At 42.5% G+C, this 16,470-nt stretch overlaps 1 protein-coding gene across 14 annotated transcripts in view; it reads right to left on the bottom strand.

The window, feature by feature from the left end:
• Window positions 1–1,795: 1,795 nt before the first annotated feature.
• ALPK1 (alpha kinase 1) overlaps window positions 1,796–16,470 on the bottom strand; it is a 206,542-nt gene continuing 191,867 nt past the window's right edge. For 13 of the 14 annotated variants that reach the window (XM_056564800.1, XM_056564818.1, XM_056564835.1 and 10 more), the window contains 3 exons: window positions 10,679–10,841; window positions 6,390–6,570; window positions 1,796–2,261 (listed from right to left, as the gene is read on the bottom strand). In XM_056564800.1, coding sequence (XP_056420775.1) covers window positions 2,026–2,261; window positions 6,390–6,570; window positions 10,679–10,841 — 580 coding nt within the window. In that variant the 3' untranslated portion in view covers window positions 1,796–2,025. Of the gene's footprint in view, window positions 2,262–6,389; window positions 6,571–10,678; window positions 10,842–16,470 lie in introns of those variants that run through there. The other variant, XM_056564880.1, reaches the window with a different exon arrangement.

Raw genomic sequence — 16,470 nt, 5'->3', positions numbered from 1 at the left:
GGCATACTATTTTGGAAACTACACCCCTCAAGGCACGTAACAAGGGGTCCAGTGAGCCTTAACACCCCACAGGTGTTTGACGACTTTTCGTTAAAGTTGGATGTGAAAATGATTTTTTTTTTCCCTAAAATGCTAGTTTTCCCTCAAATTTTAAATTTTTACAAGGGGTAATAGGACATAATGCCCTCCAAAATTTGAAACCCCATCTCTTCTGAGTATGGAAATACCCCATGTGTGGACGTCAAGTGCTCTGCTGGCGCACTACAATGCTCAGATGAGAAGGAGCGCCATTGAGCTTTTGGGAAAAAATAGTTTGGAATGGAAGTCAGGGGCCATGTGCGTTTACAAAGCCCCACGTGGTGCCAGAACAGTGGACCCCCCCCCCCCCACATGTGACCCTATTTTGTAAACTACACCCCTCACAGAATTTAATAAGGGGTGCAGTGAGTATTTACACACCACTGGCGTTTGACAGATCTTTGGAACAGTGGGCTGTGCAAATGAAAAATTACATTACTGATTTGTAAATTACTTCTATTAAAAAATCTTAATCCTTCCTGTACTTATTTAGTTGCTGAATACTACAGTGGAAATTCTTTTCCGTTTGAAACACAGAGCTGTCTGGTGACATCATGAGCACAGTGCTCTCTGCTGACATCTCTGTCCATTTTAGGAACTGTCCAGGGTAAAAGGAAATCCCCATAGCAAACATATGCTGTTCATATGCTGTTCCTCAAATGAACAGAGATGTCAGCAGAGAGCACTGTGCTCATGATGTCAGCAGAGAGCACTGTGTTTGAAAAAGAAAAGAATTTCTGCTGTAGTATTCAGCAGCTAATAAGTACAGGAAGGATTAAGATTTTTTAATAGAAGTCATTTAGAAATCTGTTTAACTTTCTGGCACCAGTTGATTTAAAAAAAAAAAGTTTTTCACCGGAGTACCCCTTTAAGGCTAGGTTCACACAGTGTTTTTTTCAGGCATATTTGATTTGCCAAAAGCGGATGCAAATTCGTTAATACATTCTGTCTATTTGTACCATTAACATGCTTCATATAAGTATATGGTAAAGTGATTGCTTGTGCACACAATAGCCCTGATTTCTTATTGTAAACCCAACCTGTTTTGTCGGGTTGTGCACCAAAATATGTTGCATCGTGCCACAAATATTGTCTGCACAAGAATTTGCACCAGGAATAAAAAAAACCCGACCAACTCATTTTACTTAGAAAACCTGTAAGGGGTAAGGCCACCAGGAAAAGGGGACGTGGTCGTCGAAAAGGGGGGGCATATTCCCGACATTTTTGAAAAATACCAACATATTTACTAATGTTTCCACAGAAAATGTGGTGGATTTGAGCTCTGGAAAACCTGACAGCTCAGAACAGTTGTAAAAAAAGCAAAACAGAGGGAAAAGTGCGTAAATACCATGGAAATTACTTGTCAGTAAACAAAACCCACAAAAACATACACTCCACTCTTATGTAAATCAGGGCCAATATGTGAAAATATAGACAAATTTTTTTTACAGGTGCGTATATAAGTGACGCGTCTGCATTTTTACATGTGTACACAGATAACCCCTTTACTATTGACTTACATAGGGTACAATAATGTTAAAAATGCAGACATAATTTGTCCATGATTTTGCGAGAAGCCTTTTTACAAATGAAATATGCCTGAAAAAACACTGTGTAAACGCAGCCTTAATCATGACTTAATATGTATATCCACTACAAAATTACATGCAAAAAATCATTTGTCTTGAAAAAAAGTCCTCATAGATTTATATCAATGTAAAAACAATGGCTGATGGAATTTAAAACTTTATTGTGAAAGAAGTAAAAAGCTTTTAAAACAAATAACATCACCCAGAAAGCAGAATATGTGGATGTATTGGTGAATATCCTTCTTAATTAAGGAATCAAACCACAAATATAAGGTATAATCCTGGCATAAAAAAACTAAACTAGACGAGATTGTCAAACAAAACAGTAGTTACTATAGTCCTTATAATTTGCACTTAATTACCTTTGTTTCTTCCCTGACTTACAAAATGTAGCTAACATTTCATCAGAAGGTCTTATTAAAGATAATTTTGTGCAGATGTCATTGCATTCCTTATGCTGATAAGTGAAGAACATGTATATCCCATATTTTCCAAAATTGATATGTGTGGCTCCTGATGTGTTTTCAGCTGAATGGATCTGTGGATCTGTTAGGTAAATGATTGCTTCACCTTTCTCACTTCCAGTTACCCATCCTGTAAAAATAAACTGTTGTGTTATTCTGACACATAAAGAAAATACTATAGACAAATAAACTGTAATGCAGCATTGGGTAAAATAAGTACACAAAAGCAGGGCCGGTTTTAGACTGTGTGGCCCTGGGCAAAAATGAAAAATGGGGCCCCCAGATTGCATGTCCAAAGATCACTATGTTGCACCCCCTGAATTGTGCTGCATACTAATGTGAGTAAATGAAACTGCGCTGCAAACCCCAAATGGCTGTGACTACAACATGACAAATGTACTAATTTGGGGGTCGCAATGTGACCCCATTTAGTGCAGATCCGCTCAGCTCCCCCTTTGCAAGAACGAAGTGCATGGACACCTGTGGAGCAACAGCAACTTGTAAGGGCACGTAGAGAAATCCAGCGCAAAACGGCATCATAAAATGTATGATCACAGGAAACCACAGGGTCACAGAAAGCCATACACTTTATGATGCTGTTTTAAGGGTTTAATAAACCACCTAAAGAGCAAGAACTGATTTGTGCTGGATTTCTCTTCGTGTGACTACATTTACTTACATTAGTTGAGATTCAGCACAATTCAAGGAGAACAACATGGTGATCTTTGACAGTGCAACTCATTTTTGTCATGTAGCCCTAACCTTATATTGTCATCTTGTTCTTGTAATAGTCACTGCACACAGATAAACAGTGATCTTCTCAATGCTACCTATCAGTAATAGTGCCCACATATACTATAAGGCTATGTTCACAGACAGGATTTCCACATGGAGAATCTCTGTGCGGATATTCCGCAAACTGAGGGACATCGGCATAATATGCCGGTGCTAGGACTGCACAGGAATGCGCCATCTCAAAGACAGCTATGCATTTTGTGTGGACTCCGCACAAAGAAAGAACGTGTTAATTCTTTGTGCGGACACAGAAAATGGAATTTCCGTGGCGGAAACATCTGCGGATCTGCCGGTGACCCGACCCATTTTGTACCTCCAGCTGTTGCCACCCCCCTTCCCCTGCAGCTCACCCGCCCATGGCCAGCGGCAATCCGCAGCTATGAGCAGCCACATAGGGGGCCTGCGGGTTGCCGAATCCATTCGGACATCGCAGAGAAGCCGCGATGTCTGAGAGCAGGCCAGGGGCATGCGAGGCGGGGGTGGCAACAGCTGGAGGCACATAATGGGTCGGGTCACAGCGGATCATCAGCAGCATGAAATATGCTGCAGATCCGTTACGTGTGAGCCTACCCTAACAGTGATCTTATCAGTGCTGCCTGTCAGTAATAGCGCCCACATATACTATAACAGTGATCTTCTCAGTGCTGCCTGTCAGTAATAGTGCTCATTTTATTCTTTACACAGTAATCGTTTTCCTCTTAATGCTCCACCCTGTAATAATGCCCCTTTTGTGCCCCTTACTGTGTAATAATGCCCGCCTTCATGCTCCTTACTGTACTACAGATCACGGCGCAAAAAAATTACACTCATGCTGCCCTGTATATGGAAAAATTTGAACGTTATAGGGGTCGGAATAGGGCAATTTTAAACAAACTTATTTTGTTAAAAAATCTGAGTTTTAAGGACTCAACCCATTTTCACCTTAAGGACTCAGCAAATTTGTGTTTTCGCATTTTCATTTTTTCGCATTCAATTTTGCACCTACAGACCCATATCAGGTTTTTTTTTTTGCATCACCAATTGTCCTTTGTAATGGCATCACTTATTTTATAATATAATCTGCAGTGAAACAAAAAAAATTATTTGTGAGGTAAAAAAAACAAAAAACGCCATTTTGTAAATTTTGCCGGCTCCCATTTCTACGTAGTGCACTTTTTGGTAAAAATGACAGCTTATCTTTATTCTGTAGATCCATACGGTTACAAGGATACCCAATTTAGATGGGTTTTATTTTATGGTCTATGAAGTGACCAAAAATGCACAATTTTGGACTTTGGTATTTTTTTTACATGTACACCATTGACCGTGCAGTTTAGCTAACCTTATATTTTAATAGTTCGGACATTTACGCACGCGATGATACCACATATGATTATTTTTATTCTTTATTACATTATTTTATAAAAAAAAATGAGAAAAGGAGGGTGATAATGAACTTTTATTAACTTGCATGCAATCTTCTGATTGGATATACTGAACACTGCTATGCCATAGCATAGCATTGATCAGTGTTCTCGGTGCTGAGCAGGCATGGAGCAGTAGATCGCCAATCGGACGACAGAGAGGCAGGTGAGGACCCTCCCGTCATCCTCTCAGCTGATCGGGCCATCTTGATTTTGTCGAGATAGTCCCAATCAGCTCCGCTTAACCCCTTAAGGAGCAAGGACGTACCGATACGTCCTTGGTCCTGCTCCTGTGATATAACGCGGGGTTACACGGTAACCCCGCATCATATCACGGCGGGCCCGGCGTCATAGTGAAGCCGGGACCCGCCGCTAATAGCGTGCAGCGCCGATCGCAGCGCCGCGCGCTATTAACCCTTTAGCGAAAGCGAAAGTGAAGCCATGCCGGTTAACTCAGTGGGCTGTTTGGGATAGCCGCGGCGAAATCGCGGCATCCCGAACAGCTTACAGGACAGCGGGAGGTCCCCTACCTGCCTCCTCGCTGTCCAATCGCCGGATGACTGCTCAGTGCCTGAGATCCAGGCATGAGCAGTCATGCGGCAGAATCATCGATCACTGGTTTCCTATGAGAAACCAGTGATCAATGATAAAGATCAGTGTGTGCAGGGTTATAGGTCCCTATGGGAGTTATAACACTGCAAAAAAAAAGTGAAAAAAAAAGTGAAAAAAAAAAGTGAATGAATATCATTTAACTCCTCCCCTATTAAAAGTTTGAATCACCCCCCTTTTCCCATAAAAAAAAAAAACACAGTGTAAATAAAAATAAAAATAAACATATATGGTATCACCGCGTGCGGAAATGTCCGAATTATAAAAATATATAATTAATTAAACCGCTCGGTCAATGGCGTGCGCGCCAAAAAATTCAATAAGCCCTATCAATGCAAAAATGGTACCGTTAAAAACTTCAGATCACGGCGCAAAAAATGAGCCCTCATACCGCCCCATACACGGAAAAATAAAAAAGTTATAGGGGTCAGAAGATGACAATTTTAAACGTATACATTATCCTGCATGTAGTTATCATTGTTTCCAGTACGACAAAATCAAACCTATATAGGTAGGGTATCATTTTAATCGTATGGACCTACAGAATAAAGATAAGGTGTCATTTTTACCAAAAAATGTACTACGTAGAAACGGAAGCCCCCAAAAGTTACAAAACTGCGTTTTTTTTTTTCAATTTTGTCGCACAATGATTTTTTTTTCCGTTTCACCGTAGATTTTTGGGCAAAATGACTGACGTCATTACAAAGTAGAATTGGTGGCGCAAAAAATAAGCAATCATATGGATTTTTAGGTGCAAAATTGAAAGAGTTATGATTTTTTAAAGGCAAGGAGCAAAAAACGAAAATGCAAAAACGGAAAACCCCCCGGTCCTTAAGGGGTTAAAATATAGGATAGTTCATTTAACCCTTAACTACCCCCCCATGAGAATGGGACAGGAGGTCGGGATATGGGGTTGGGACATGACAACAAAATATGAGGACTGGATATGAAGTCAAAAGCTTCCTCCTTTGTTTATTTTCCTCCCCAACAAGGATTAGGAAGGAAAAACTGGGCAACGCCGGGTACTCAGCTAGTAATTTTATATAAATACCTGGCACTATATATAGCAAATCAATGGAAAAATATTTAAATAAGGGATTCTAAGGGATAAGAAAAAGCATGAATCCCTTATTACAAAAACAGGCACACTTGTTCACATATTAAGTGTGGTATTGCAGCTTAATTCTATTCCCTTCATTGAAACTGAACTTCAGTACCAAACACAACCCAATGACAGATGTGGTGCTACATCTAAGAAAGTGTCTTTTTCTACTCCTGTATCTTTTTCTACTCCTGTATCCCCTCTTAACCCTAATTCCTAACCTCTTCGTGAGGTCGATGACACAATTAGCTGATATACATTATATTTTGGAATAACTCTAGAAGGAAAAAAAATTTACATAAAAAAGTATATGCACTATATTTTCTCATTCTCTGTATATGTGTCTTACCCTGTAAATCCACCACTATATCAGAAAAATACTCGTATGCAAAATGTCCAAAGGCCAAACCGTACTTTGTAGCTTCGTACTCTGTTTTTACAATTTTAGTGTTATTAGTAAGTTTTACAAATTCTCCAAGAATGTAAGGCTCAACGCTCACACATTCCTTTATACTTCTGCCTTCCATCATCTGAAACAGTAAAAGCATATAATTTGTACTGAAACTGGATATAGGCTTACAGACGTTGTCTAGGTTTGGAAAAGTTGAGTTGTTCTTTTCTATCTGACAACAGTGCTCTCTGCTGACATCTCTGCTTGTCTCGGGAACTGCACAGAGTAGAAGAGGTTTACTATGGGGATTTGCTTCTACTCTGAACAGTTCCCGAGACAGGTGTCATCAGCACTTAGACAGAAAAGAACAACTCAACTTCAGCAGCTCATAAGTACTGAAAGGATTAAGAATTTTAATAGAAGTAATTTACAAATATGTTTAACTTTCTGGAGCTAGTTGATATATATAAAAAAGTTTTTTTTCCTGGATAACCCCTTTAACACCCCATAACGAGAATGCTAAAATAGACTTTTAGAAAATTTTGCAAAATTATAAAAGATTAAAAACTAAAATTTGGCATGGACATAAGTATTCAGACCCTTTGCTATGACACTTGATTTTTGGCTCTGCAGGCCTCCTACTTCTCGTAATCACCTTTAAGATGTTTCTAAACCTTTATTGGAGTCACCTGTGGTTAATTTAGTTGGAATTGAACAGGATTTGGACAATGAATAGCAGAGCAAAAACCAAGTTACAAGGCCAAAAGAACTGCATGTAGAGCTCAGAGACAGGATTGTGTTAAGCCACAGATCTGGAAAATAATTCTTAATTAAATGGAAGAAGTTTAGAACAAAGCTGGACCCCACCAAACTAAGTAATCATGGAGAAAGGCCTTGGTAAGGAAGATGACCAAGTACCCGATGGGTACTCTGGCTGAGCTTTAAAGATCCTGTGTGCAGATGGCACAAACATCCAAACGGTCAACCAGCTTCTCCTCGGACACATGAAAGCTGTCTGGAGTTTGCTTAAAAGCACCTACAGGACTCTCTGGCTATAAAAAAACAAGATTCTCTGGTCTGCTGAAACCAAGATTGAAGTTCTTGGCCTCAATTATATGTGTCTCATCTGGAAGAAATTAGGCATTGCTGATCACCTGCCCAATACCATTTCTACAGTGAAGCATTGTGGTGGGTACTTCACCCCTAGACATCTTATCAACTATCAAAAGGATAGGGGATAAGATGTCTGATTGCGGGGGTCCCGTCGCTGGGGACCCCAGCAATCTCTTCTGCAGCACCCCTGTTTCTCAGCTGCACAGAGTGAGAATCACTCTGTGGCTGATGGCGGGCAATGCAGGGGATGGAATATTGTGATGTCACACCCTGCCCCCTCAATGCAAGTCTATGGGAGGGGGGATGGCGGCCGTCACGCCCCTCCCATAGACTTGCATTGAGGAGGCGGGGCGTTATGTCACGAGGGGGCTATATATATATATATATATATATATATATATATTCACTCTGCAGCTGAGAAACGGGGGTGCTGCAAGACAGATCTCGCAGGACCCCCACGAAAAGACATCTCATCCCCTATCCTTTGGATAGGGGATAAGATGTCTAGGGGCGGAGTACCCCCTTAAGGGAAAGCCAAATGGAGCAAAGTACAGAGATATTCTTAAATTAAACCTGGTCCAGAGTGCTCTGGACCTCAGACTAGGTTGAACATGTACTTTAAGCACACAGGACATGACCTTAAGCACACAAGAAAGACAACACAGGAGTAGCTTAGGGGTCACTCTATGAAGGTCCTTGAGTGGCCCGAACAGAACCCTGACAGATAAAAAGGCAGAAAAAAAACCTAAACCAGTTTGCAAATCCTATAGCATCATACCAATAAAGACTGGAAGAGGTAATTGCTGCCAAAGGTGCTTCAACTAAGTACTAAGTAAAGGGTCTGAATACTTATGTCAAAGCAATATTTTAGTTTTTCCTTTTCAATAATTTGGCAAAGATTTCTAAATCAATAATTTGGCAAAGATTTATGAAAAGCAGTGTAGAGCAAGAGTGGTACCGTTGCCTATACCAATCAATAAGATTGCTTCTTTCATTTTTAAATAAACCTCTGACATTTTTCATAGACATCTTTAAAAATGAAAGATGTCTCCAAGTATGTTCTCCCTGTGTTTGCATGGGTTCACTTCAGGTACTCTGGTTTTGTCCCACACTTAACAAACATATTGAGGATAGACTGTGAGCTCCTGCAGGGACACAGACCAATGTGATAATCTCTGTGCAGCGCTGTGCAATAGGTCAGCGCTATAAAAATAAAGTTAATTAAAAATAAATAAACAAATAAAATAATTAGAATAATTATGGGTGTAGTCACATGTCACAGAAAAAGCAAGCCAACAATGCTCACCTACTTCCAGCGCATTTATATATATACCCCCCGCAGCGCATTAATAAACATATGACCCCCGCCAGCACATTTATATACATATATACCCCCCGCAGCGCATTTGTCATAATATGCCACTGCAGCGCTATGAATGAAAAGTATTTCTCTCAGCAGCGCATAGTGCCAGCAGCCAGCTGGCCGATGATGCTGATAGAAATACTTTTCATACATAGCGCTGTGGCGTCATATGTATATAGAAGCACTGTGGGGGCAGATAACGCTATATGTCTGCCCCCCCCAGCGCATCTATATACATATGCTATCGCAGCCCTATGAATGAAAAGTAAATCTATTAGCAGCACATAGTGCCAGCAGCCGTCTGCTGGCCTTATGCGCTGCTGATAGATATACTTTTCATTCATAGCGCTGCAGGGTTATATGTATATAGATGCGTTGGAGGGGCAGACATATAGAGTTATCTGCCCCCCACAGCGCTTCTATATACATATGTCGCCGCAGTGCTATGTATGAAAAGTATTTCTATTAGCATCATCTGCCGGCTGGCTGCTGGCACTACGCGCTGCTGATAGAAATACTTTTCATTCATAGCGCTGCAGTGGCATATCATGACAAATGCGCTGCAGGGGGTATATATGTATATAAATGCGCTGGCAGGGGTCATATCTTTATTAATGCGCTGCGGGGGGCATTTTAAAAATGCGCTGGGGGGCTAGATATATAGGCTATATGTCTGCCCCCCTGCAGCGCTATATATCTTGCCCCAGACAGCACTTTTAATATACATATGGCCCCCGCTGCCACTCACAGTGTTAATTTTAAAAACCCAGCGGAGAGCCATGAATGGCTCCTCAGTACCGGCAGTTCAGGGCTCCCCACGGGGGATTTAAAAATCAAAGTTAAAACACACGATACATTGCAGGGTTGTGGAGGATGCCGCCCACTCCCCTGCTTAATAACTTTTGATCGCATTGGGTCTCAGAAATGAGACCCGGTGCGATCAACCGCTCAGCACCTGTACTACAACCCCCATCATGGAACAGACTCTGTTCTATGATGGGAGTAGTAGTACAAACACTAATGTAGCCTCCCCAGCTGTCTGCAGACTCCCGCAGCCAGGAAATTACTACTCCCATCATGGAAATAAGTCTGTTCCATGATGAGAGTAGTAGTAGCCCTGGCTGTGGGAGTCTGTAGGCAGAGGTGTTAAAACGGCCATACATGAGGGATGTTATAACAGGTCTTAACGAATGAATATTTATTTAGCCGTTAGCACCCGTTATTTCATCCTTTATTATACAACCTTTTTTACACAGAAAATGGACATTTAATAACGGATGAATGCTCATAGTGTGAAAGGAGCCTAAGGGTACTTGTATGAATTGGAACATACTGGCTTTTTAAAATGGGTCAAGAAAGCATTGAAGATTTGTCTCAGAACTGGATTTTTACTATGTATTCACATGTGCATTTTTGTACAAAACTGCCACAAAAAGACCATAAAACCAGCATATGTAAATACGTGTGACCAATTATTTTTTTTATATTAAACTTAAGTATACTGTAGGTTATTATCATATAAATATCAAGATAATCTTATGTGGGTCAGTCATTTTGTAAGCTGTAAAGGTAATGAAAGTATAACAAAGCCATTGCAATAGCCTTGTATTTTTTTGCCATGAAGAACAATATCACTACATGCCTGAGCATTCTAAAGATCGACTGTTTCAATTCCAAAAAAGTGTATTGTTCTGAATATTAGCCAACTGAAAAAAACTCATAGGATGGTACAACTACATATTACTAGTGTTGCTTACTAAGGCAGTCTTACCAAAAGAACAGCAGAAGGGACATAAAATATCTGTGTGGGGATGTTTAATCCATACAATCTTTTGTTGAATTCTGTGACATAGTACTGAGCAGTCATCTGGCGTTCAACATCACAGAAATGGTACAACAGTTCCTTATTTTTTTTGTATGCTTTTCCAATGTACCTTGAAAAAGAAAAAAAAAAAAACATAAATCAGAGAAAGCAAATTATGCCTCACTAGAGGTGCGCGGATTATTACATTGACCATATCAGGTAATTTACAGCCATGTTGACTGTGGGTAAACCAGGGTGGGCTGGCAGGGCTTGTGACCAGGTGCTGAGTGCCTTGGGCAGGTGCCTACAAAGGCAGAAAAAAACTTTATTTTCCAGGAAAAAGGAAACAATAAAACAGGGAAGTCCTATCCATACAGCAATACTAGGACTATAGGGTACTGGCCAAAGCATGTGAGGATGACCAGGCCGACTCCAAGGTAATGCAGATAGTGGTCCAAGGTAGAAACTGGATAGCAAATCACCGAAAAAAAACACTAAAACTTTTATTTTCCCCATTAAATAGGATCCAAGGATGGTCCTATTGCCATCAAAAACACACAGAGAAAAAGTTTTGTGCTGCTCAGAAACCACAGTCGGGATCTGTTCCGCAGATTTACCAAAACAGTTATAGAAATATAATAACGCTACCAGTCAAAAAATGACAGAGAGGAGTACAGTAGAATGGCAACTCCTAACTAAAGGAGGGGTGGAGGTGAGGGAAGATGGGGGAAAGGGGCCTAGGAGGGAGAGTTGGCCAATAGGATGTAGGTGGCCTCTACCTTACAGTAGCCCTGGTTTCCCTCTCACTACACTTACTGCTAGGTGGAGTTAATGCCCTGATAAGGGTGGCCCTGCTCCAGAACCTGGTCCTATATTGTTCCAGTATAACCCTATGATCAGGGATAAAAGATAGGGAAGAGACTGTCTCACTGGGGTGCCCTGAATACCTGATTGGATAGGGAGGGATAGCCCAACAATACCAAATAGCTTACTATAACCTCAAATGAAAATTTAAGGTCCAGTCTTTTTGAGGGGATTGATACTGGAACAGATACTAGTAGCAAAGTCAGGTCATAGAACTAGGTAAATAAGTATGGCTGACTTCTATGGACACAGATAAATGACCCACTGGGATAATTGCTGTGTATCACAATCACTGCTGCATAATATAATTAGGTATTGGCGCAACGCAGTATCCTAGAGTGCAGCAGTGTAACATGAAATACCCCAACATGAATGACACACCAATCACAAATAAGTAAATACAGGTATGCATCTCAAAACATGATACACCACTGCTAGTATCCATTCAATATTGTCTCAATACAACTATTGAATACAGATGGTCAAAAGCCACAAAGAGTTAATATGAGACAATAAATCACAGCAATTCCAATTGAGTTATATTAGCTATGTATACCACAGCTAGATATGGCCATTAAAGGAGTTCTCTAAGCTAAAACTTTTAACCCCCGCTGTGCCCGGGCTATAAAACTATACATAATAAACTTTCACTTACCTGCCTAGGATCCCCCGTTGTTCCAATATCGACGTCCCGTTCTCCGGTCCTGGTCTCTTCCACTTCCTGCGGGTCGGTGACTTCACTCTGCGCTCAGCCTATCAGCGGCCGCAGCAATGTCCCGTCGCGGCCGCTGATAGGCTGAGCGCAGAGTGAAGTCACCGACCCGCAGGAAGAGGAAGCTGAAAGGGACCGGAGCACGGGCGGCGATATCGGAACAACGGGGGATCGTAGGCAGGTAAGTGAAAGTTTATTATGTATAGTTTTAAAGCCCGGGCACAGCGGGGGATAAAAAATTTCAGTTGGAGAACTCCTTTAATAGATATCATTAAGTTCAAAATAAGCTGTCAGTTTAGCTACAAACTGATCCTACATGTACCATGCTATACCGCACAGAACCCCTGGTGATGCAGGTCGGAGTCTCCCATAGGGAGAACTTGTCCTTCTACGTACTCCCACACTGTACTTCATCTCTCTTGCTTGGTCTACCTTGGTTGCAGCTCCATGCCCCACAGCTGGATTGGAAAACCGGAGAAGTCCTTCACTGGGGTCCGCACTGCAACAATCACTGCATTGACATCCGTGTGATCAAGTTGGAACCTTTGTCTAAACCTCTACCCGGTTTACCTTCATTTCTCCAGGTCTTTGCTGATGTCTTCAGCAAAAAGCATGCTGAAATTTTGCCTCCACATCGTCCATACAATTGTCCAATTGACTGCTGCCCGGCACCACACCTCCCAGGGGCCAAATCTAGATGACATCCTCATCTATTCACCCAATCTCATCATCTCCATCTCCATCAAGTTTTGCATCATCTCCGAGACAACCAACTTTACGCAAAACTAGAAAAGTGTACCAGCCTTCCGTTTCTGGGATATATTGTTACCAGTCAAGGACTACAAATGGATCCTAACTGGAGTGGCCTCAACCAACTGGACTGAAAGTGATTCCGCGCTTCCTTGGCTTTGCCAATAATTATCGACAGTTTATTCCCCACTACTCCACCTTGGTTGCCCCCATCTTATCTCTAACCAAAAAATCTGCCAATCCTAAAGTCTCCAGAGGCTGAAGAAGCCTTCAAAAAATTAAAGTCTGCCTTCGCATCTGCTCTGGTGTTGTCAAGACCTGATCCGGACACACCGTTTACCTTAGAGGTGGATGCGTCTTCTGTCAGGGCAGAAGCAGTCTCTACACAAAGATCTTTCAAGTGTAAGACTGTGACTTGCGGATTCTTCTCAAAGACCTTCTCTCCAGCGGAGAGAAATTATAATACTGGAGATCGTGAGCTCCTGGCTATTAAGAGAAGAATGTCGTCATCTCTTAGAGGGCTTTGTGCATCCAACAACCATCTATATGGATCACAAGACCTTGCTTTATCTTCAGTCAGCCCATTGTCTCAATCCTCGTCAGGCTCGCTGGTCCCTGTCCTACTCCAGATTTAACATTTTTGTCCAGCAGAGAAGAATCTTCGAGCTGATGCTCTATCTAGATCTTCTATTTCTAGATGCTCTATCTAGACCTGGAACCCCATCTGCAACATATTATCCCTCCGGATCATCTTTTTTCCGCAGCACCGGCAATTCTTCAGCATCTGCCCCCTGGGAAGACTTATGTTTCTCCTTATTTGAGACTCCGGATCTTGAAATGGGGTCATTCTTCTCTGTTGGCAGATCATGCTGGTATCCGTAAATCCTTGCAATTAATTTCTCGACAGTATTGGTGGCCCACTCTGAAACGGGATGTCATGGACTTTGTTCGTTCTTGCTCTGTTTGTGCCCGGGACAAAACACCACGCATCAAGCCTGCTGGTCTACTACATCCTTTGCCTGTTCCTGATCTGTCTTGGTCTAACGATGCAATGGACTTTATTATGGACCTTCCTTCTTCTAGCGGCAATACTGTCATCTGGGTTGTTGTGGACCGATTTCTAAGATGGCTCATTTTGTGCCTTTGCCTGGGTTACATCTGCACCTCAACTAGCCAAACTGTTCCTTTCCCATATCTTCCGTCTCCATGGATTGCCGACACATATTGTCTCAGACCGGGGAGTCCAGTTCGTCTCCAAATTCTGGAGGGCACTCTGCTCACAACTTCAAGTTAAAGGGGTATTCCAGGAAAAAACTTTTCCAGAAAGTTAAACAGATTTGTAAATTACTTCTATTAAAAAATCTTAATCCTTTCAGTACTTATGAGCTTCGGAAGTTAAGGTTGTTCTTTTCTGTCTAAGTAATCTCTGATGACACGTGTCTCGGGAAACGCCCAGTTTAGAAGCAAATTCCCATAGCAAACCTCTTCTAAACTGGGCGGTTCCCGAGACACGTGTCATCAGAGATTACTTAGACAGAAAAGAACAACCTAAACTTCAGAAGCTCATAAGTACTGAAAGGATTAAGATTTTTTAATATAAGTAATTTACAAATCTGTTTAACTTTCTGGAGCCAGTTGATATATAAAAAAAGTTTTTTCCTGTATAACCCCTTTAAGTTGGATTTCTCCTCTGCCTATCACCCCCAGTCTAATGGTCAAGTTGAGAGGGTGAATCAGATCTTGGGGGATTATCTTTGCCACTTTGTCTCTGCCCGCCATGACGACTGGTCTGATCTTCTACCCTGGGCTGAGTTTTCGTACAACCATAGGGATACCGAATCCACAGGACTTCACCCTTCTATGTAGTCTATGGACTTCATCCTCATCCTCCTCTACCCTTGCCTTCTCCCTCCTATGGCTGATGAACTAATATGGAACTTCACCGCCATTTGGAAGAAGACTTGGCTCTCCCTTCTTCGTGCCATGACCCGTATGAAATCTCAAGCAGACAAGAAAAGGCGGTTTTCCTACTGAATTTTCACCCGGGGACAAGGTATGGCTATCATCTAAATATATCCGCTTCAGAGTACCTTGCTACAAACTGGGACCACGCTATTTGGGGCCTTTCAAGGTCAAGAGACGTCTTAATCCAGTGGTTTATTCGCTACATCTGCCTTCCTCCCTCCGGATCCCAAATTCTTTCCATGTCTCCCTCCTGAAACCAGTCATCTATAACCGCATCACTAAAAAGGACATTTCTCCCACTCCCATCTCTGGTACCTCTGATGTATATTCTGTCAAGGAAATTCTGGACTCCAAACTCATCAGAGGTAAACGTTTCTTTCTTGTAGTTTGGGAGGGATTCAGTCCTGAAGAGAGGTCTTGGGAGCCACAAGATAACATCCTGGATCAGGATCTTCTTAAAAGATTCTTGAGCCGTAAAAGGAGGGGGAGACCAAAGGGGCGGGGGGGGGGGGGTACTGTTACACACTGCGCTCCGGCCGCAAGCACCGGCCCGGGCACCGGCGAGGCCGGGATTTGCATTGCCACACGCGAATCCCGGCCCGTCACTCACCTAGTCTCGCTCCTGCAGCTCCCTCACTCTCTCAGCTCCGGCGCGCGCTTCCCCGTCCCTTAGGGCAAGCATGCGCCGGAGCTTTGAAATGTAAAGGGCCAGTATGCCCATAATTAGTAAACGCACCTAACAGCACATTATAAGTTGTTGCACCTCCCACACCCCCCTGCTGGATCTTCAGTGCTTAGAGAAAGCATTCCCATTGCCTGTTTTGCCTACCCATGTTTCCTGACTTTCCTGCTACATTTTTTGACTCCGAACCTTTGCCTAGACCTTCTGCTACATTGACTAAGCCTCTGCATCATTCTCCGGGACCTCGCCTTGCCCAGTTGCCTGTGTGGTCGAGCCGTGTCGGGGGTAGCGACCTGGGTGTCGCCTGCCGCAGCAAATCCATCCTGCTTTGCGGTGGGCTCTGGTGAAGACCAGCGGCACCTTAGACGCCGCTCCCTGATACGGTCCGAGTCATCAGCCACACAGGTAGAGGATCCACATCCAGTTTCGTGACAGCCCGCATTCAGGTGCATGACAATAGTATAAGGCCTATACTTATCCCATAGTTGACTGGTCAGAGATAAAACTGTATGTCCCAACGTGATTCACACCCCCGTTCATCAGGGGACAATCTGGGAGCTGCATGGTGGCTAAAGGCAATCCTTGATGGCCGATCATGGAGCAGAGTGGATGGAGACTGCTGTGGCCATGCTGGTAATGCCAGAGCTCCCTGTTTAAATGATGATCCGAGTCCCTCCCCACATGGAGCTCAACCAATGAAATTCATACCTGGACGAATGCATCCTCCTTCATTGGATAGTGACCAGAGTGATCCTGCACCGGAAAATCCTCTTCGGTCTTCAGGTC

Source organism: Hyla sarda, chromosome 1, assembly GCF_029499605.1.
Source record: "Hyla sarda isolate aHylSar1 chromosome 1, aHylSar1.hap1, whole genome shotgun sequence".
Lineage (NCBI taxonomy): Eukaryota > Metazoa > Chordata > Amphibia > Anura > Hylidae > Hyla > Hyla sarda.
The sequence above is the reverse complement of the archived record's forward strand: the minus strand, read 5'-3'. Positions and strand labels throughout refer to the sequence as shown.